Here is a 19,712-nt window from a genome sequence, read left to right on the forward strand (position 1 = left end):
CAGTCGGGTATAGAAGTCCGCTATCGTCGCATGTGTACTTCCGATTATGTCAACGTCGTCGGCGAAGCAGATGAACGGACTAGACTTGTTAAAACCCGTGCCCCGCATGTTGAAAATATCCACGCTTGTCCACGGAGAGGGGGGGAGGGGCTACAGACATAATCCACGTGGACAGAAAGAACAAATATATATTTTAAATACAATCACCTATACATTCAAAATTAAATTTCTAAGAATTTCAAAACTCTCCGTATTTATCAATAAATGAATTGAGCCGTCTGAGAGTGCAGCCCAGTCAAACGTTCATAATTTTTTCTCATATCATTGAACTTTTTCAGTAGAATCTATATTCTAAAAATATCTCATGTAATGTCATGTTCCTTTGATCGAACTTTCATAGTTACGGAGTATGCATAGACACCCATACCCCAAAACTATAAAAAATAAACGATTCCAAGGGATTGAGATTGAGATTTCATAGTATGCGTAGATGGTTTTTCATGCGATATAACTTTCTATACATGTTTTGACGTAGAACTACGTCTTTCATTAAGGGTGCCAAATCAGAAAACAGGTCACGTTTTTATGAAATAAAGTTAACGTTAATAACTATTTTTGCCGCGAACGGATTATGGCGATTTACATACTAAACGAATCGGAAATTCCGTAAGATTTGTTTATTATGCTATACATTAGAATCCCCTGGTTTGTAAATGGTTAAAATTCATGGAAACTTTAAGCGTTTCCATTTTCCCATACATTTGTTCTGTCCATTTGTGTGCTTTCCCGAACAGAGCTGTCAATAACGAGCAACTTATCGACGACCAACGGAGGGAAAATCGTAGGATTTAAAGTCTCCGTGAACAAAGGAAAAGTAGAAGAATGAAGGGGAATACTTGCCTAGAGTATAAACAGTGGATCTCGCTGAGGCAAACTGTTAGAGGCGAATGAACTACAAAGTTTAAAGCCTCTTAAAAACAAAGAAGAAGAAGAAGATGAGGCAAACTTTCATTCGGCATTGGACTGTTGAGCAATCCAGTTCACTTTGCTTTCGCTGCGCTTCGATCTAAGATTGGACCCCACCAGTGGTAATTCAACTTGGATAGCATCGTTTGGTTATTCTGTTCGTTTTTCGCGTTATTCGTATCTTGTGTTGTGTATCCCGCGTCATAAATTGGACGCTTCGCGTAGTGTGTGATGAGCAAGAAGAAGAGGCAGGCTCGAGCCCTGCAAAAAACGAACGCATTGCCAGGGGCAATAAAATGTCGAGGCAAGCGTCATCTAATGATGCACGCGATGTTGGTGCAGTGAAAAGTAGAGATGGGCAAATCAGCTCATCATGGTGAGCGGCTCAGAGCCGTTCAGCTCATACAAGTGAGCTGCTCATTTGGAACAGCTCTTCAGCTCAGTTGAATTTTGCAGTTGTCCACACAATTGCATATGAAACGTAATCACCATGGGACATTGCATAGTGTGCATTTTTTTAATAGACGGAAAGCAAAAAAATAAACGAATTTAATTCGTAATTGTACACAAACTAAAACTGATATGAATTCTAAGAATATAATATACAACAAATACTTAATGCTGAAATCCAACATAGAAGATGCTTAGGATATGCTGAACTTAAACAACAGAAAAAGCAGCAGTAGCCAAATAGAATGCCTCCAGGAATATTGGCCGAGACAACGTTTTTGACGTAGGACTACGTCTAACCGGAAGATATAGGGGGTGAAATGGAAATTTAGGCACTGAACAAGTAGGAACTGAACAAAAATGCAAGATTTGGAACGCTTATAACTCGAGCATTTCTCAATAGATCGCAAAGGTTTTTGCATCAATTGATAGGAAATATATCTACGCATCTATCATAACGAATAACATTTCATTTTTCATGAGATAAATAATTGAATAATTGTGAAATATCAAGCATTGTCAAAATGCCCTATGTGCCCATTTTTGATTGGTCCATTTTGTGCTCCTCAAATCGTACCGACCAAAACGGGCAACCAGAGTAGCAGCGAAATAGAATAAAGCACGATTGGAAAGGAAAAAGAAAAAAATGAACGAAACATTGGTCGCAGTCTCACACATGCGTAATTCTCGAGCCAGCCAGTCAGCTTAAAAATCCCCGCTCCGCTGCCGTAACGATCATTCTCATTCAAACCGTACACTACATCGGTTCGCATCACAACACATCAACAAACCAACCCAAGCAGCCATGTCTGGACATGGTAAAGGAAGAAAAGTGAAGGGAAAGGCAAAATCCCGCTCAAACCGTGTTGATCTGGAGTTCCCCGCAAGGGTAGCTAGGGCGAGCGCGTTAGTACCAGTGCACCAGTCCACCTAGCCGGCGTTATATAGTTTCTGCCGCCGAAGTGATCGAGTTAGCTGGCAAAGCTGCTCGCGACGATAAGAAAACCCGCATTCGGAACAGAACACATTCGGTTCGGTGGACAACAAGACAACAGGCAGTTGCAGCGAGTGGCAAACGCAATCGCAAAATGGCATCAGGTAGCAGAAGAAAAAAGTTTGTTCTTTATACAAACTGCTTTGGTGGCAAATCCAGAACAAGGCGGCATCGAGGGCGTTCGAAATGGTTTTTTTTTTCAAAACCACGAGTACTAAGTTTTCTAAATTGGAACCATTCCATAAAACAAGGCGCTTTTCAGGGCCATTCAACCTTCCATAAAAGAGTTTAGGAAATACAGTTCAATGCTTTCTAAAACATTATCCAAAATAATAATAAAACACAAATTGATTTTTTCATAATTTGTTAGCCAGGATCTGATGAGTATGTGAATTTGGCAGTTGTTCTGAGCTTATTGATAGTTGGGGACTTTCCTGATTATTCAATTTTCACCAATTCTTAAATTGTTTCCAGATTGAACGTACAGTAATTTACAATTAGTTCGACATTTAGCTAATTGGACGGACATGTAATGCGACTTATTTAGTTGGACATTTTTGTAAACATAGAGATCAAAATTATGACCCCACATTGAAAGTCGAAACTGTACCATTGTCATCGCAAATGTTCAATTACAGGTTAAAATCGCCTCCAATGCGACACTGAGTGGTGCTTCGGCACGTCGCATTGAATGTAATTTACTGTACAACATGTCACAAAGCTGGATGGGAAGAAATTTTCTAACTGTGAAAGCTGTGGCGAGTGGCAACAAATCGCTAAACAGGAAGGTTTAGCCAAACAAGATGGGGATATCGGGTGATAACAAAACAATAAACTCTTTAGATTGAAGATAATTTTGTGATCCTCAAAAGGACCCTTTTTAGCCTGCATGTGAATCCAACGAGCGAACAAATCGTAATGAATGTATTTTTTTGCCATCGCTCCCTTTTAACGCTCATTTGTTCGTCTCGTTGGACTCGCCCTTCTGGCTGAGTCTGCCGATTTGTCTCTATCCTGTGAGTGTGTACCGCTAGAGTATAAAACACGCGGACCCTAAAAAAATATCTTATTTTCTTTCAAACCGTAAACCCGTGTGGTTGTACGGCATCGGCATCGTAGACGTAACAAGGGAGGACGAGTTAAGGGAAAGGCAAAGTCTCACTCGAACCGTGCAGGTCTCCAGTTCCCTGTTGGTCGCATTCACTGATTGCTCCGCAAGGGTAATTAGGCCGAACGGATTGGTGCCGGAGCACCAGTATACCTAACAGCGATTATAGAGTTTCGGCCGTCGGAGTGCTCGAGTTGGCTTGCAAAGCTGCTCACGACAATCAGAAAACCCGCATCAAGAACAGAGCAGCTTCGGTTCGGCGCTCATCAAGGCAACAATTAGTTGCAGTGAGTGGCAAAGTGTTTCTCCGGCACGTCGCATTAAATGTAATTTACTGAACAACATGTCACAAACTGGATGGGAAGAAATTTTCCAACTGTGAAAGCTGTGGCGAGTGGCAAACGCAATAGCTAAACAGGAAGGTTTAACCGAACAAGATGGGAATATCGAGTGATAACAAAAACACAACACCAAAGGTTCTTTTCAGAACCATCAACATATTCATAAAGAGTAATCAGTAAACTAATCCATTTTTCAGGTGGATAGGTAGGTATTCACGTAGGAGAAGAAAATAAAACAATATATTTAAAATATATATTTAACAAAAGCTGTCCCCTTTGTATAGTCCTACGTCACTCCGGTTATGTCCCCGACATTACCCACCCGTCTTTTTTGAAAAAAACCATCGAGATTTTTTTTGCATCCGAGGATATAAAAATAAATCCACTAATAGGTGCAACGAGAAATAATTATTCGCGATCACAAACGTAACAAAAGGACCAGTTCAATAATCAACATTTATGCCAGGTGGTTTTCTGAATTGTTTTGATTCAGCACGCGGAAATAAATGTATGCGTTTCCACAGTAATGTTTAAATTACAATGTAATATATTAAATTTATTTACAAGCATATAATAATGTGTATTATTTTGTTTGGCCATATAAGAAAAGTTTAATGAAGTAACGAACGATTGAATATCTTCAAAATAAAAACCTTTTTTTCCTATCTGGCATCTCTGCTAAAGCTAAAGTACGAAGAGGGATACACGAAAACAAACTGACGTCATGCCATGAAGCGCGGGAGACGAAAAATCCTTTCGCGTCTCGCAATTCACACTCTTTGCAGCTTTTGCGCTTCACAGCTATGCAGCTCAACAGCTCAACTGCTCAGCAGCTCAACAGCTCTTCAGCTCAGCAGCTCAATAGCTCATCAGCTCAACAGCTCATCAGCTCAGCAGCTCAACAGCTCAACAGCTCAACAGCTCAACAGCTCATCAACTCCAGCTCCGTAATGAGCTGATGAGCTGCGTTTTTTTGAATGCGAGCCGATCCGAATCCGCTCACTATGATGAAGCGATTCGAATGAACAGCTCATAAGCGGATGGCTCATCTCTAGTGAAAAGCTACAACAGCGAAGTAGGCGACTTCGGCGCGTCGGTCGAAAATGTAAACGCCGTTACCCAGGCAGCAACCAAAATCAAGCTCCCCCAGCAGGTGGTGAAGGCGGTCGCTCTTGACAAACTCATCAGCGAATTCGCATCGATGGGTGTTACAGCAGAGAACAAGCTGTGTGGCATAGTCTTTTTCAAAGCAGTTAACATTGTTTGCTTCCCGTCATCATAAGGGCTTCGTTGGTGCCTTTGAGAATGCATCAATGCATTAAACTGACGTTATGGCGAAGCAGGCGTTAAGGTTGTGCGCCAAAAAATTATTTGGGGAATACCAAGCATCTTGAATGTCTTACTGGAATGTTATAAGTTATTTTGGGTTCGCGTGCCAGTCGCAAAACTGCCTTCAACTAGGATTGCATTTGCGCTAATATTGATCATAATGAAGCATTGCTACTGTTTACGAGGTTGTTATTAACAAAAAGAGTTTATTTCGCTTGTTTAATCACCAAGAAAGTAAATGTCGTTCTGGAATTTTGTATGTGATTAGGTTTCACTTGCCAGTAGCAAAACTTCCCCCACTAAGGGTGACAGCTGCGCTTCTCTCGAGCATGAGAAAGTAATGCAACTTTTTTCGAGGCCAGTAATATTAACAGAAGCGTTTCTTTTGAGAATAGCGCGAAATGATGAGAAGTGTTTATATTCCTTTGAGGCAATCCTAAATAACATGTAGCATTATATTTGATACTTGCAAGTGTTGACATTTTTGTTGTTTCCATGCGGTGCCAAAGATATATTGATGTAGTCATGAAATGTGGAATAATGGTGCTGGTGCAACATGTATATAATCGACTGTAGCCGAGTCTATGTCAATTGCGAAAAAGGCCACCGGAATAGCGTTCGAGGTAAATTCTCAATGCATTGACATGAAATAAATTGCGACATACGATTGTTTTGCGAGGGCAAGAATGAATCATCAATCAATTATTGTCAACTGATTCTACAATGAAAAAATCATTTCAGAGATTATTCTACTAAGCAGTTGTTTCTAAAATTTCACAGCATTATAGAATAATATCCGAAGGTATAAATAAGCGACTTATATAAAATTACAGCGTAGTTCTACGTCAACGATGCGGTCGTATCTTGGACACAACCTCCTATAATTTTTTGTTTTCTCCATCTATATTATTTTTCAAACATCGCCATTCAGGAAGGAAGATACTGTCTCAACACAACAATCTGGCAGCCACGAATTGCCTATGAAGGATCCCATAGAAGCTCGCTCGTCTGGAAGTGCATTGCCGGATGACGGAGAACCTTTCGCAAAGCGTCGTAACACACGGCAGATCAGAAGACCTCAGAGATTTCTTAATGTAATAAAAAAAGCCGACGAATGAATATGATTCAATAGTGTTCTGTTATCATTAATTTCAATGTGAGGGGAGGATGTGGTATCCTGATTTGAATGTGTAGTGTATAGTGCGTCGACAGTCCTGGTGGGTTGGTATTTTCTACATGGAATAAAAATGAATGTTGTTCTTTGTACATTTAATGGTGTTGTGCATAATTATTTACCGAGATATCACACCACCTTCGAACGATCATTGGATGCATTCCCATTTCCCCATACATTTGTTTTGTCCATTCGTGTGCTTTCCCGAACAGAGCTGTCAATAACGGCAAATTATGCAGCTGCTAGAATAGAAACAACGAAGGGGGATAGCGGAATACTTAGTGCAATGCGTGCATTGATATAAAGAAACAAATTGCCACGTATGACCAATTAGTCTATTGTTCTCGCAAAGGCAAAAAAAAATCGTTGTTCCTCGAAATGATTCTACCAAACCACGCAAGCCATTAAACCTTTTCAGGGTCCCGAAACTTTTTACTAAAGAGTTATTTATGAAATTTCGACGTATTCGCAAATGATAAACCAACAGATTTAAAAAAAAGAAAGATTGCGTAGTTCTACGATCTAAGCGGTCGTGTCTCGGATACAACCTCTCTTTCATTTACAATTTTAACAGAAAGCCAGCTAGGTGTACACAGTAAGCTTCAAAGGTATTGATATACTGTATTGCAAGTTTGTACATTACTAAAATTTAAAATAAAAATGTAATTTGTCAATTATACAGGGGTGTCCGTCTTTCCTACCATGTCAGTCTTTTCCGACTTTCCCCAATCAAAATAATTTCTGGATATTTTCACTATAACTTCATTATTTCACTTTTCGCATACCGGCAGCCGAATATTCGACTCTTTATTGACGAATACGAAACAGATACATGCGTACATGAAGTAAATAAAGATTTAAATTTCAGGGAGAAAAAAACACATCTTTAACCCTTTCGCTACGAGTGTCGTCTATAGACGACATCAGGATAATACTGCACATCGATCACACCACACGTGGATTTGAGTTATTTTCTTGGGGGAAACTTTTTTTAAGCGGTCCCTATCTACCGCACAAAAAAGTTTTTTTTTTAAATGTGTACCGAACACGATTTTTTAAAAGCTGCTGGTGAAGTTTTGCATGATTTGTTTAATGCAAAAATTAAATTAATTAAGTATTTTTCAAGCGTTGTGACTATTTGAGTATTGACATAATTTTGCCGATCCAGACATCGTCTTCCCCCTGTATGTATATTTTCACTGAAAAAGCATAGTTTGCTCTTCACTGAAAAAGCATAGTTTGCTCTTCACTGAAAAAGCATAGTTTGCCTACCGACCAGGAGTATCACTAACATACCGTTTTGAATCATATTTCGGATGCTTAAGGCATATGATGCAGAAAACAGGTCTAAACATTATGTACAGGTATTATTTGGTTGATATTTTTAATAAATTAGTTCAATATACTTTTAAGTACCTATTTGATTGAAAACATAAAGAAATCATTGAATAAAATGCTTTTCCAATGAAGCGAGTAAAAATCAAATTTCGGACACTTTATTTTGTAATTTTTTGAACGAAAATTACATTACACTTGGTTATATTTTTAACTGTTAACGATGATGAGAACTGATGAAACATGGGAGAAATTTAAATATTGATGAACGGGTAAATTCTACGTGCTCACGCTAAGCAAAAGTCAAACACAAACGATATTGAGTAGTGTTGATAGATTTTTGCCGATTATGTTATAATTTAATGTAGTTCTCATATGAAATGATAGTGAAACCAAGGACTTTACAGAAGCAATTGTAATATCAATTTTATAGTTATATCATCAGTGCATTAAGCATTTCAAGATATTAGAACAAAGTGTCCGAAATATGATTCAGAACGGTACATACTCAACATATTCCCATCAATAGGAAATTCTAAATGTGAAGGGCAGTCCCTTCACAATAATGTTGACGAAACATTCCAAAGACGTTAATTTTTTTGAGTCATTTTAATTCTAGGAACAAAGCCTAGAAAGGTTACATAAATTAACAATAGACAGGGTTTTATCCATAGCCGTTAAAATTTTGATCAGTGTATAAACACCATTTGCCTATCAATAAGGAGTATCACTAATGGTGCTCATACACTGTTTGACCGAAGCCAAATATTTGACTCTTTTTGACAGATAAAATTTGGTCGACGTGTACTGATCAAATATATGCTACACAAAACACAACAAGCAAATATTCAATTTTTGGATGCCTCGAATACTTATTTAGTCTGTTCTTCGAACCTGTCGGTACATGGTTAGGTTACCTTGAATATTTCAGTCGATTTTATCCATGTTCGGTGTTTGACATTGTTTAACACTGTTGAATATTTAAGAGTGGCAAACAAAATAGTGTTTGTACAAATATCAAATCAAACTTTATCTGTCAAAATATATCAAATATTTGACCTCCGGGCAAACAGTGTACGGCCACCTTAACAAACATACCCATCGTATTGCCAACATTGCTGATTTTTCCCACAGGAAATTCTAAATGTGAAGGGTCTTGCTTTGCGCCTTCAATACTATTGACAGATATTCCAAATAACATCCTTTTATCCTTTTATAAGGCTGTGGAAACTAGGAAATGAATCGACTCCAACTTGAGAGAACATAATCCATACATATTTATCATTGGGAAAAAATTTAACTATCGAACCAGTTGAAAAAAATGGTGGCGATTTGGCGGGCGGACTCGTTTATATACAGTCTCGATATATAATATAATTGTTGGTTGTTTTATGTATTTATCTTTCGTTTTTCGAATATAAAAGGAGAATTTAATACAGGATATAGCAGCGGAACATCTAAATTAGTGAATTTGAATAACACTTTGGAAGTGAAAAACTAAATAGGTCAACAATTAAACAATTAAATTAAAAATCTCTAACTGCTCTACACATTGTTCTTTGACACCCAACTTCTATCTATCTTAATTTCGCTACAACATCGATATTAATAATTCCAAGTGAAAATTCAAGCAAAATCTTAAAAAATCAAGATTTTTACCCCGCTGTACATATCATAGTCACTTAAATTTCACATTAACGATGAAAGGTTTATTTTTTTTTCTTGAAATAAGTCATATTTGAAACATTAAAGTTGTTTTTATTGCGCCTCTGGTTAAACAACCAATTTTAGGTAAAAAATCGACTCCATTGATAATTGGTTCGATTCTAATCAAAAGTTTATTCATCAAAAATCAAATTGTCCTTTTCAAAATTCAACGACGATTTCAGAGTGCCGGCAGAAAATTCTTTTTAAATTCGTTGAAAATACAGTTCTTGAGATGAGATTTGAAAAGGACAATTTGAATTTTGATAAATAAACTTTTGATTAGAATCAATTCAATAATCAATATGTTACTCGTTAGACGAAAGAATGAGGCGGGTTCCGTATAATTAATATTGTATTGTTGTCGCCGCACGGATCATGCCTTTAGAGCGTGATTCATGGCGAGAACGATAGAGCGGATGCTTAGATCGCGCTCTATCCTAAATACACAGAATAGCTTGCGCAGTGGCTTTATCGTAACTAATGAGGTTTTTCCGAAGTGCGATTATTGCTAGCTGAAAACCTAAATATCATAAAACTCCTCCGGCCAGCGATAACCCGCCGGGAAGGAGAACAAAACAAAAATAAGCAAAACGACGTAATGTGTTTACGATCAGAGCCTATCTCCGATCGTAAATACCGAAGGACGGGAGAAATCCCAAAAAGAGAGCACTATGGGTGCTATAAACGGAGCCTATCTCCGAGCTAGGACAATAAGTAATAAAACGGAGAGGAAAAGATAACACGCCTGCGAGCGTGTTAATAATCATCCCTCGTTCGCCCGTCTGGCTTAGAATAAATAATTGTAATTTTCTCTCTCTTATGCTACGCCCTTCTGGGGTAGATAAGAAGGCAATGTCTGTATATAAGAGAAAACTTGAACAGAATAAACGCACTCTCAACTGGACACTCTCAACCATACCACGGACGTAGGAGCGTCGTGGCGAAGTACCGAACCCCTTTTTTTTGTCATAAACGTATCACAACCCTGGACATCGCCCGAGCATCCTGGACACCATCGGGAGCACCCTGGACATCATCGCCGGCAGATCCCAGCGCAACAAGCGCTGGTAAGTATTGAACACCCCTCCTCCAAAGATCCGAAATTCCAACCACCCTTCCTCTCCCTTTTCCTTCCCTTGGCTCCGCCCGGCCAAACTCCCAAGTGACGCGGTACTACCGGATCGCACCAGTAGGCGCATACTCGTTATGCGCTCTACGTGATCTGGCCTACCACATAGCGTCCAGTAAAGGGCTTTCCCTTCGTGTCATCAGCACGATCTCGAACTGCAGCCACATTTGGTGGCTCCAGAGAGGATCTTTCCTCCAGCGTAATCAGCACGATACCCTGCAGCCACATTTGGTGGCTCCAGAGAGGAGTCTTTTCCTAAAGACACTGTACGAACTCACAACACGCTCGGTTGAGTTGAGAATCCTGTTAAATTGATTTGCGCCCGTCGTTGAACGGAGAGGTTCGGTCTTGTAAAGACGAACAAGGTGAGGTTGTCTGTGGACATCACCATTTAGCCAAGAGGCAAATTGCGCATTTCAAGAAACAGAAATTGGGTCCTGAAAGACGGACAAATTAGGCCGTAGAAATCGGCATCTTGTTGAAACAAGTCCAGCTTTATAAGCAAACCGATCGCCAGTCAGGCATAGTTGGACGAAGGCAACCAGGCGCCTCGTCAACATCAACTGTAATCCGGTCACGAGGGCCGGAAGACGAACATTGATCAACGTTTGAAGTACTAAATCAGCGTAGGCAACTAGGCGCCACGCTTGGTTTGAGACAAGGCTAAGGCAACCAGGCGCCTCGCCACTTGCGCATCATAAGACAGTTTAAACATCGAGAGACGGCAACCAGGCGCCTCACAAACAAAATGACATCAAGCTTCACGAAATCATCACGCCCATGCTGTGAGGCATGTGGCAAGAAAATTGAACCAGACAATCTGGTCCAATGCAGAAAGTGCAAAAGGAATTATCATTATTCCTGTGCGGGTCATACACCCACCGAAGAAGAAACCTATTTAATATGCTTGCTTTGTTCCCCTACCAAAACAAACGAAAGTGAGGGAAAGGCACAGGCATTAGCAGCACCTCATCCCTCAACTAAAACCAGGGAACAGAAACAAATAGAAGATCTGACGAGTCTAGTTACACAACTAACAGAGATGCATGTTAGCGAACGCAACAACATGCTAAATCTAAGAGGTGAAATAGCAACATTGCAGGCTTCATTCAACACTTTAGTCGTGGGTACGACGACAATAGCAACACAGCAACAAACAGAATTACCATGCTCTCCGGCACAAGCGCAGTCAACTGAACCCCTAATCAATATTTCCGGGCAACACCGCGATCGAGCAACGATGCAAACTCCACTTCCACTGAGATCCGGTCCATCAATTGGCTGGGAGCAGAGTGCAATGATGCCAGCTCCTCAGCACGGAGACTTTACGATTCTAATGAAGAGGCAAGCTTTGACTCCCTTGCCAAAATTCAGCGGGTCGCCCAAAGATTGGGCTAAATTCAAAAGGATCTACGAAGTCAGCACGAGAGAATGTGCGTTTTCCAATCATGAAAATCTCTCCAGACTTGAAGCTGCCCTTGAAGGACGCGCAGCTAGAAGCGTGCAGCAACTATTTATAAACTCGGAAAATGTTCCGAGTATAATAGAGAGACTAGAGGAAAATTTCGGAAACCCTAAATTCATATATGAGGAACTACTGCACGATCTACAGAAGCTTAAAAGAGAAAGTAGATCAATAATAATCGAAATGTCAGATGCTTTAGAAAATATGGTGGCAAACATGACGATCATAAATCAAAGAGGTTACCTACTAGATGCGAGGTTAATAGAAGACCTAGTTAAGAGACTACCTTACAACCTGCAAATAGAATGGACACGCCATAGAATGATGACTGGTGATGCCCCATCTTTAGAAGAAATGAGTAACTGGCTGAAACCTCACGCCAAAATAATGAGGAATATGGCTTCTCCTCTACCTTCTACAGTTAGAAGCCAGATACACGTCCATCAAGAAATGCCACGCATGAAGTGTCCGGTTTGCTCGAATATACATAAAATCTTCGATTGCACGGAATTTAAGAAATCAAACATCCAGAAGAGATGTCGATTGGCAGTACAATGTAAAATATGTTTCGGATGTCTAGGCACCGGACATATGGTTAAAGATTGCAGACGATCCAGGAGGTGCGGCTTGAGTGGATGTAACAAACACCACCACAGAATGTTACACTCGAATCCAGACATGGAACCAACACCTCGTAATACGTCCGCTACAGTTCCGCTTGAAGCCAACTGCCACATCCATAAGTCCTTAGCAAATGAGAAGTACTATCAAGTCATTCCGGTAACACTTCAGAATGGAAGCCATTCAATTGATACATATGCCTTCCTGGACACAGGGTCCTCCCTGACATTGCTGGATGAGGAAATGGCAAACTCCTTAGACCTTCACGGAAGAGAAGAACCCCTTCAACTGAAATGGACACAGGACGTGTCTCGAAACGAAATTAACAGCAGAATAGTCCAAGTTCGCATTCAAGGGTCTTCCAGAAAGTCGTATCGACTTGACGGTGTAAGAACCATTAAGAACCTACAACTGCCGACTCAAACACTGGACTACAAGGCAATGGCTACGAAATATCCTCACTTGAAAGACCTTCCAATAGAAGACTATGAGCTTGCAAAGCCAACAATTCTCATAGGGCTAAATCAAAGCCACTTACTCACCGCGATGGAAACAAGGAAGGGAGGAACCAGGGAACCAATAGCTATCCGAAGTAAGCTTGGATGGTTTATATTCGGAACCACAGGTTCAAGCAGTCAGAACGAACATGTATTATTACATCACGATGAAATCCTAAGAAATATGTTAAAAAATTATCTCTCCACTGAAGATTTTGGAGTCAAGATCGTAGAGGAACTTCCGGAAGGGAAGGAGAAGAAGCGTTCCAAACAAATTCTAATTGAAACACTAAAACGGAAGGAAGGCAGATACGAAGTTGGACTACTATGGAAGGACGATCAATTCTCTTTCCCAGATAGTTATGCCAATGCATTCAATAGACTACGAACAATGGAGAAATCGCTAGAGAGAAACAAGCAAACGAAAGAATGGGCAATTAATACATTCAACGACTATCTTAGTAAGGGATATATAAGAAAGCTGTCGCAAGCAGAGCTAGCGGAACCACGACAAACAATATATTATTTGCCGCACTTTATAGTTACGAATAAAAATAAGAATCCTCCTAAGCATCGATTAGTTTTCGACGCTGCCGCAAAGACGCAAGGTGTGTCATTAAACTCTGCATTACTATCAGGGCCGGATGCCACGACATCCTTATACGGGATACTTCTACGCTTTAGAGAAAAAAAAAATCGCTATATGTGGAGATATTAAAGAAATGTTCCACCAAGTGAGAATACGGCCCGAAGACCAGCATGCTCAAAGGTTTCTATGGAGAAATTGTGAGACCAATCGAGATCCCGACATATATCTTATGCAAGTAATGACCTTCGGCTCCACGTGTTCTCCGTCCTGTGCTCAAGCAGCGAAAAATTCGAATGCAGATGATTTTCAAGAACGCTATCCAGAGGCAGCGTATGTTATAACTAACCAACATTACGTTGACGATTGCGTTGAGAGTTTCGACAACACTGCAACCGCGATAAAGGTGATAAACGAAGTCATATCAATTCATGAAAGGGGTGGATTCCACATAAGGAACTTCATTTCTAACAGCAACACGCTGCTACGAGGATTGCCGTCCGATAGGGTTTTGACAAGTGAAGTAAAACTCTTTAATGGAAAAGACGACCAAACAGAAAAGGTGCTTGGAGTGTACTGGAACACGAACACCGACACCATAGGATACATGGTAAACATGAATAAATTGGAAGCAGAAGTGTTGCAAAATCTAAGACGGCCCACATGGCGCGAAGTAATGGCATTTGTATTGAGTGTTTACGATCCTCTCGGACTGATCGCTCACATTACCATACAAGGGAAAACAATACTACAAGAGGTACACAAAACCACCACTAATTGGGACGAGGAAATTCCCCACACACGACTTCCTGCGTGGAACTCTTGGTTAGAGAAACTAAAACAGGCAGAAAATATAAGCATTCCTAGGTACGTCCAGGTAGACAACGCAGTACATACCGAGCTTCATGTTTTTGTCGACGCTTCTGAGCTCGCATACAGTGCCTGTGTATATATAAAAAGTGTAGGCACTAGCACCAAAATCAGTCTGCTAACGGCTAAATCACGCGTCGCTCCCATAAAGGCACTCTCTATACCTCGTCTCGAACTACAGGCTGCGGTCCTAGGAACAAGATTGCTCGACACGGTCAAACGTGAGCTAAGAATATCAATAAATCGAAGCGTTCTGTGGAGCGACTCCCAGACAGTATTATCGTGGATTCAATCCAATCATAGAGATTACAAGGTATTCGTAGCTCACAGGGTTGGAGAAATATTAAGCTCAACGACTACGGACCAGTGGAGATACGTGCCCACGAAACTAAATCCAGCAGACGCCGCTACTAAACCCTCGTCAGGAAATACAAACTGGTTAAGTGGACCACAGTTTTTGAACGACCCTGAGAAAATGTGGCCCCAACAAATGACACGGAAACGAACCAATGAGGAGATAAGAAATTTCATACTCTTGCATACCAATCCCGTCACGCATTGGTTCTTCCGTGAAAACTATTATAGCTCATGGTGGAGATTACTGTCTCACCTATGTATACTGAATAGAGTAGCCGAGAAATATTGGTTTAAAAAATTAGGACGCCCTCTACCTTCGTCCTGGATAACTGTTGAGGACAGAACATCGGTCGAAAACGCCTTATATCGAAAGGCGCAATGGGATTCATTTCCTGACGAAATGGCATGCCTTCTGAGAGGACGCCTTATTCCTCAAACTAGTAAATTAGCACCGCTAATGCCATATCTCGACGATTACGGCGTAATAAGGTCCAGAAGCCGTTTAGTCTACGGCTCCGAGTTACTTGAAACCATGAGGAAACCGATTATCTTACCGCCCACCCATAGAATTACACAGCTACTGGTGCGGGACGCGCACGAGCGGTATCATCACACAGCGTTCAACGTAGTCATGGGCGTACTACAAGAAAGGTACCATATAACGCGCCTTAGAGGTGTACTAAATAACGTTCTTAAGAAATGCCAACAATGCGCGAACCAACGAGCCCAACCTCAGGCACCAGAGATGGCGCCCCTCCCAGACAGCCGAATAACACCACATCTACCAACCTTTACGCATTGCGGTGTGGACTATTTTGGCCCATATGAAGTAGCTATACGGAGGAAATCCATCGAAAAACGGTGGGGTGTAATCTTCACTTGTTTGGCCTCCAGAGCAGTGCATATAGAAATGGTCGAGAAGCTAGACTCAGACTGCTTCATCCGCTGCTTCCAGGATTTCACCAGCAGAAGGGGACAAGTAACACACTTGTACAGCGACAACGGGACGAACTTCGTAGGCGCCGAGAAAGAAATGAAAATTCAGCTGGATAAAATTAACGTCAAACTGGGACCACTCGAAGCCGCGAAACTCAAAATTAAATGGACGTTCAATCCACCCAATGCACCACACTTTGGTGGAGCATGGGAAAGACTTATCGGAATTATTAAGAACGCATTAAAACACATGCTTACATATTGGGTGAACAGACCCTCACCTGAGGTGTTGAGATCAGCTTTAATACGAGCTGAATTTATCCTAAATTCGAGACCTCTCACCGATATTCCGATCAACGAGACAGAAGAAGGTCCCCTAACGCCGTTCCACTTCCTACTGGGCCGGCCGGGCGAAAGTACGCCCCCATATGACATAGAACCGTCGCCGTACACCGCAAAAACTTACGTAAAAATCCAACAAGCTGCGAAGTATTTTTGGGATAGATGGAAAAATGAGTACCTACCAACTCAAATCAAAAGGTCAAAATGGACCAAGGACGTTATTCCATTGAAGGTAGACGACATCGTCGTGACCGCCCTCGACAATAAGATAACCGGAAGGTGGCTCAAGGGTCGGGTTACAGAGGTATTCACCGGAAAAGATAACAGGGTACGATCTGTTAAGATCAACACAATACAGGGAGACTTCACACGCCCGGTAGTAAAAGTCGCCAAATTGGACCTGGAACCTAAGGATCTGGACGCGCAAGAATCCACAGACGATTTGGCACTTAAGGAACGCCTTCGTATCAAGGATCGACGAACAATACCAGAACCGACAGCGCATGCATCAAACACCAGACGTGTTAGTAAAAGACAGCAGATACTCGCCGACGCATCCGTCAATTTCGGGAAAAGGAGATCTCTGGACATCGACCGAATTCAGGAATTAGCCAGGAAAGTCAACGTCACCACGAAGAAAAGGCGTAAAACAGGAACCTTTATCCCAATAAAACCTAAAATACAGAAGAAGCTTTAACCCGTCGTAGTATTTAACAATAACGGATTAAATTATATAGCTTAAGGCTAGGGAATGATATTATATGAATGATTCGTAATAAAGACGAATGAAGTGTAGCACAAACCTATAAATGATTAAACACAGAATAGGAATAAATTGATTTGCATTTGAAATAGCAAGGATGAATCTGAAGGCAGAGTGGCCAATAGATTGTAACGAATCGAACGAATTTATAACAAACCATGTATGAAGAATAAACGGAAGTCATCCGCTCATAGCAAACGAATTGCATTGTATAACTTCAGGTTAGGAAATTGAATGTAAGAAAAACATAATATTGAAAAGAGAATATAAGATGAAACAATTGCGAATTATACAGTAATAAAAGATACAGCATCAGAAGCATAGAAGAAAAAATTATTAGAAACAGATGCGGCGTAGCTCAATTGGTAAATCTGCCTTACGCGATTTACGAGGGCCGGTATGTCGCCGCACGGATCATGCCTTTAGAGCGTGATTCATGGCGAGAACGATAGAGCGGATGCTTAGATCGCGCTCTATCCTAAATACACAGAATAGCTTGCGCAGTGGCTTTATCGTAACTAATGAGGTTTTTCCGAAGTGCGATTATTGCTAGCTGAAAACCTAAATATCATAAAACTCCTCCGGCCAGCGATAACCCGCCGGGAAGGAGAACAAAACAAAAATAAGCAAAACGACGTAATGTGTTTACGATCAGAGCCTATCTCCGATCGTAAATACCGAAGGACGGGAGAAATCCCAAAAAGAGAGCACTATGGGTGCTATAAACGGAGCCTATCTCCGAGCTAGGACAATAAGTAATAAAACGGAGAGGAAAAGATAACACGCCTGCGAGCGTGTTAATAATCATCCCTCGTTCGCCCGTCTGGCTTAGAATAAATAATTGTAATTTTCTCTCTCTTATGCTACGCCCTTCTGGGGTAGATAAGAAGGCAATGTCTGTATATAAGAGAAAACTTGAACAGAATAAACGCACTCTCAACTGGACACTCTCAACCATACCACGGACGTAGGAGCGTCGTGGCGAAGTACCGAACCCCTTTTTTTTGTCATAAACGTATCACAACCCTGGACATCGCCCGAGCATCCTGGACACCATCGGGAGCACCCTGGACATCATCGCCGGCAGATCCCAGCGCAACAAGCGCTGGTAAGTATTGAACACCCCTCCTCCAAAGATCCGAAATTCCAACCACCCTTCCTCTCCCTTTTCCTTCCCTTGGCTCCGCCCGGCCAAACTCCCAAGTGACGCGGTACTACCGGATCGCACCAGTAGGCGCATACTCGTTATGCGCTCTACGTGATCTGGCCTACCACATAGCGTCCAGTAAAGGGCTTTCCCTTCGTGTCATCAGCACGATCTCGAACTGCAGCCACATTTGGTGGCTCCAGAGAGGATCTTTCCTCCAGCGTAATCAGCACGATACCCTGCAGCCACAATTGTATTCACAAAATTAAAAATTTCCTGCAGACAACAATTCATATTATTCTCCCTGAAACAACTTCATTCTGTCTCTATTTTTCTCCTCTTCATAATTTCTTATAATCGTTGCATTCTAATTCAATAATAATATAATTTTCTTCAGGTAATGGATAGTAATGGCAAAATCGTGACAATGATATTTTTTCACCTTGACGTTTCAAACTCTCCCAATGGCTGCACGATCCAGATTGCTTCGATGAGGAGCGCCGACCGATAGGGATGTGACACAATAATTATGATAACGTATGGGGTCGATTTTTTTTTGTATAAAATTGATTGTTTTATTATCCGTGTCTTATCAAGCAATGTGTCATGATTCTATTTTTGCCCATTTGAAAAGTTTTCCGATATCACTAAAATTTTTTCCCATGACTGATACGTTGTTGATTTTTCCTTTTTTGAACTCAGCTGAATCGTTCTCTACTTTGCTCGATGGAGCAAAGCTCGAGGATTTTTTTTGACGTAGGACTACGTCTAACCGGAAGATATAGGGGGTGAAATGAAAATTTAGGCACTGAACAAGTAAGAAAAAATGCAAGATTTGGAACGCTTATAACTCGAGCATTTCTCAACAGATCGCAAAGGTTTTTGCATCAATTGATAGGAAATATATCTACGCATCTATCATAACGAATAACATTTCATTATTCTTGAGATAAATAATTGAATAATTGTGAAATATCAAGCATTGTCCAAATGCAGTATGTGCCCATTTTTGATTGGTCCATTTTGTGCTCCTCAAAACGTACCGACCAAAACGGACAACCACAGCAGCAGCGAAATACAATGAAGCAAGATTGGAAAGGAAAAAGAAAAAAAATGAACGAAACATTGGTCGCAGTCTCACACATGCGTAATTCTCGAGCCTGCCAGTCAGCTTAAAAATCCCCGCTCCGCTGCCGTAACGATCATTCTCATCCAAACCGTACACCACATCGTTTCGCATCACATCACATCAACAAACCAACACAAGCAGCCATGGTTGGATATGGCAAAGGAGGAAAAGTGAAGGGAAAGGCAAAATCCCGCTCGAACCGTGTTAGTCTGGAGTTCCCCGCAAGGGTAGCTAGGCCGAGCGCGTTAGTACCAGTGCACCAGTCCACCTAGCCGGCGTTATATAGTTTCGGCCGCCGAAGTGGCAGCTGCTCGCGACGATAAGAAAACCCACATTCAGAACAGACCACATTCGATTCGGTGATTAAGACAACAACAGGCAGTTGCCGCAAGTGGCGAGTGGCAAACGAAATCGCAAAACGACAGCAGGTAGCGGAAGAAAAAAGTTTGTTCTTTATACAATCTGC

General features: G+C 41.1%; 1 protein-coding gene and 2 pseudogenes across 1 annotated transcript; all 3 read left to right on the plus strand.

Annotated features, from left to right (window-relative positions):
* The first annotated feature begins 9,855 nt into the window (after nucleotides 1–9,855).
* LOC129780813 (U4 spliceosomal RNA) lies at nucleotides 9,856–9,984 on the plus strand (annotated as a pseudogene).
* Nucleotides 9,985–13,943: 3,959 nt separating this feature from the next.
* Nucleotides 13,944–16,904, plus strand: LOC129774074 (uncharacterized). The gene has a single exon (XM_055777772.1). The coding sequence runs from the start codon at nucleotides 13,944–13,946 to the stop codon at nucleotides 16,902–16,904; it is 2,961 nt and encodes a 986-aa protein (XP_055633747.1).
* A 558-nt stretch (nucleotides 16,905–17,462) lies between these two features.
* On the plus strand, nucleotides 17,463–17,591 carry LOC129780814 (U4 spliceosomal RNA; annotated as a pseudogene).
* The last annotated feature ends 2,121 nt before the right edge of the window (nucleotides 17,592–19,712 follow it).

This window comes from Toxorhynchites rutilus, chromosome 3 (genome assembly GCF_029784135.1).
Source record: "Toxorhynchites rutilus septentrionalis strain SRP chromosome 3, ASM2978413v1, whole genome shotgun sequence".
Taxonomy (NCBI): domain Eukaryota; kingdom Metazoa; phylum Arthropoda; class Insecta; order Diptera; family Culicidae; genus Toxorhynchites; species Toxorhynchites rutilus.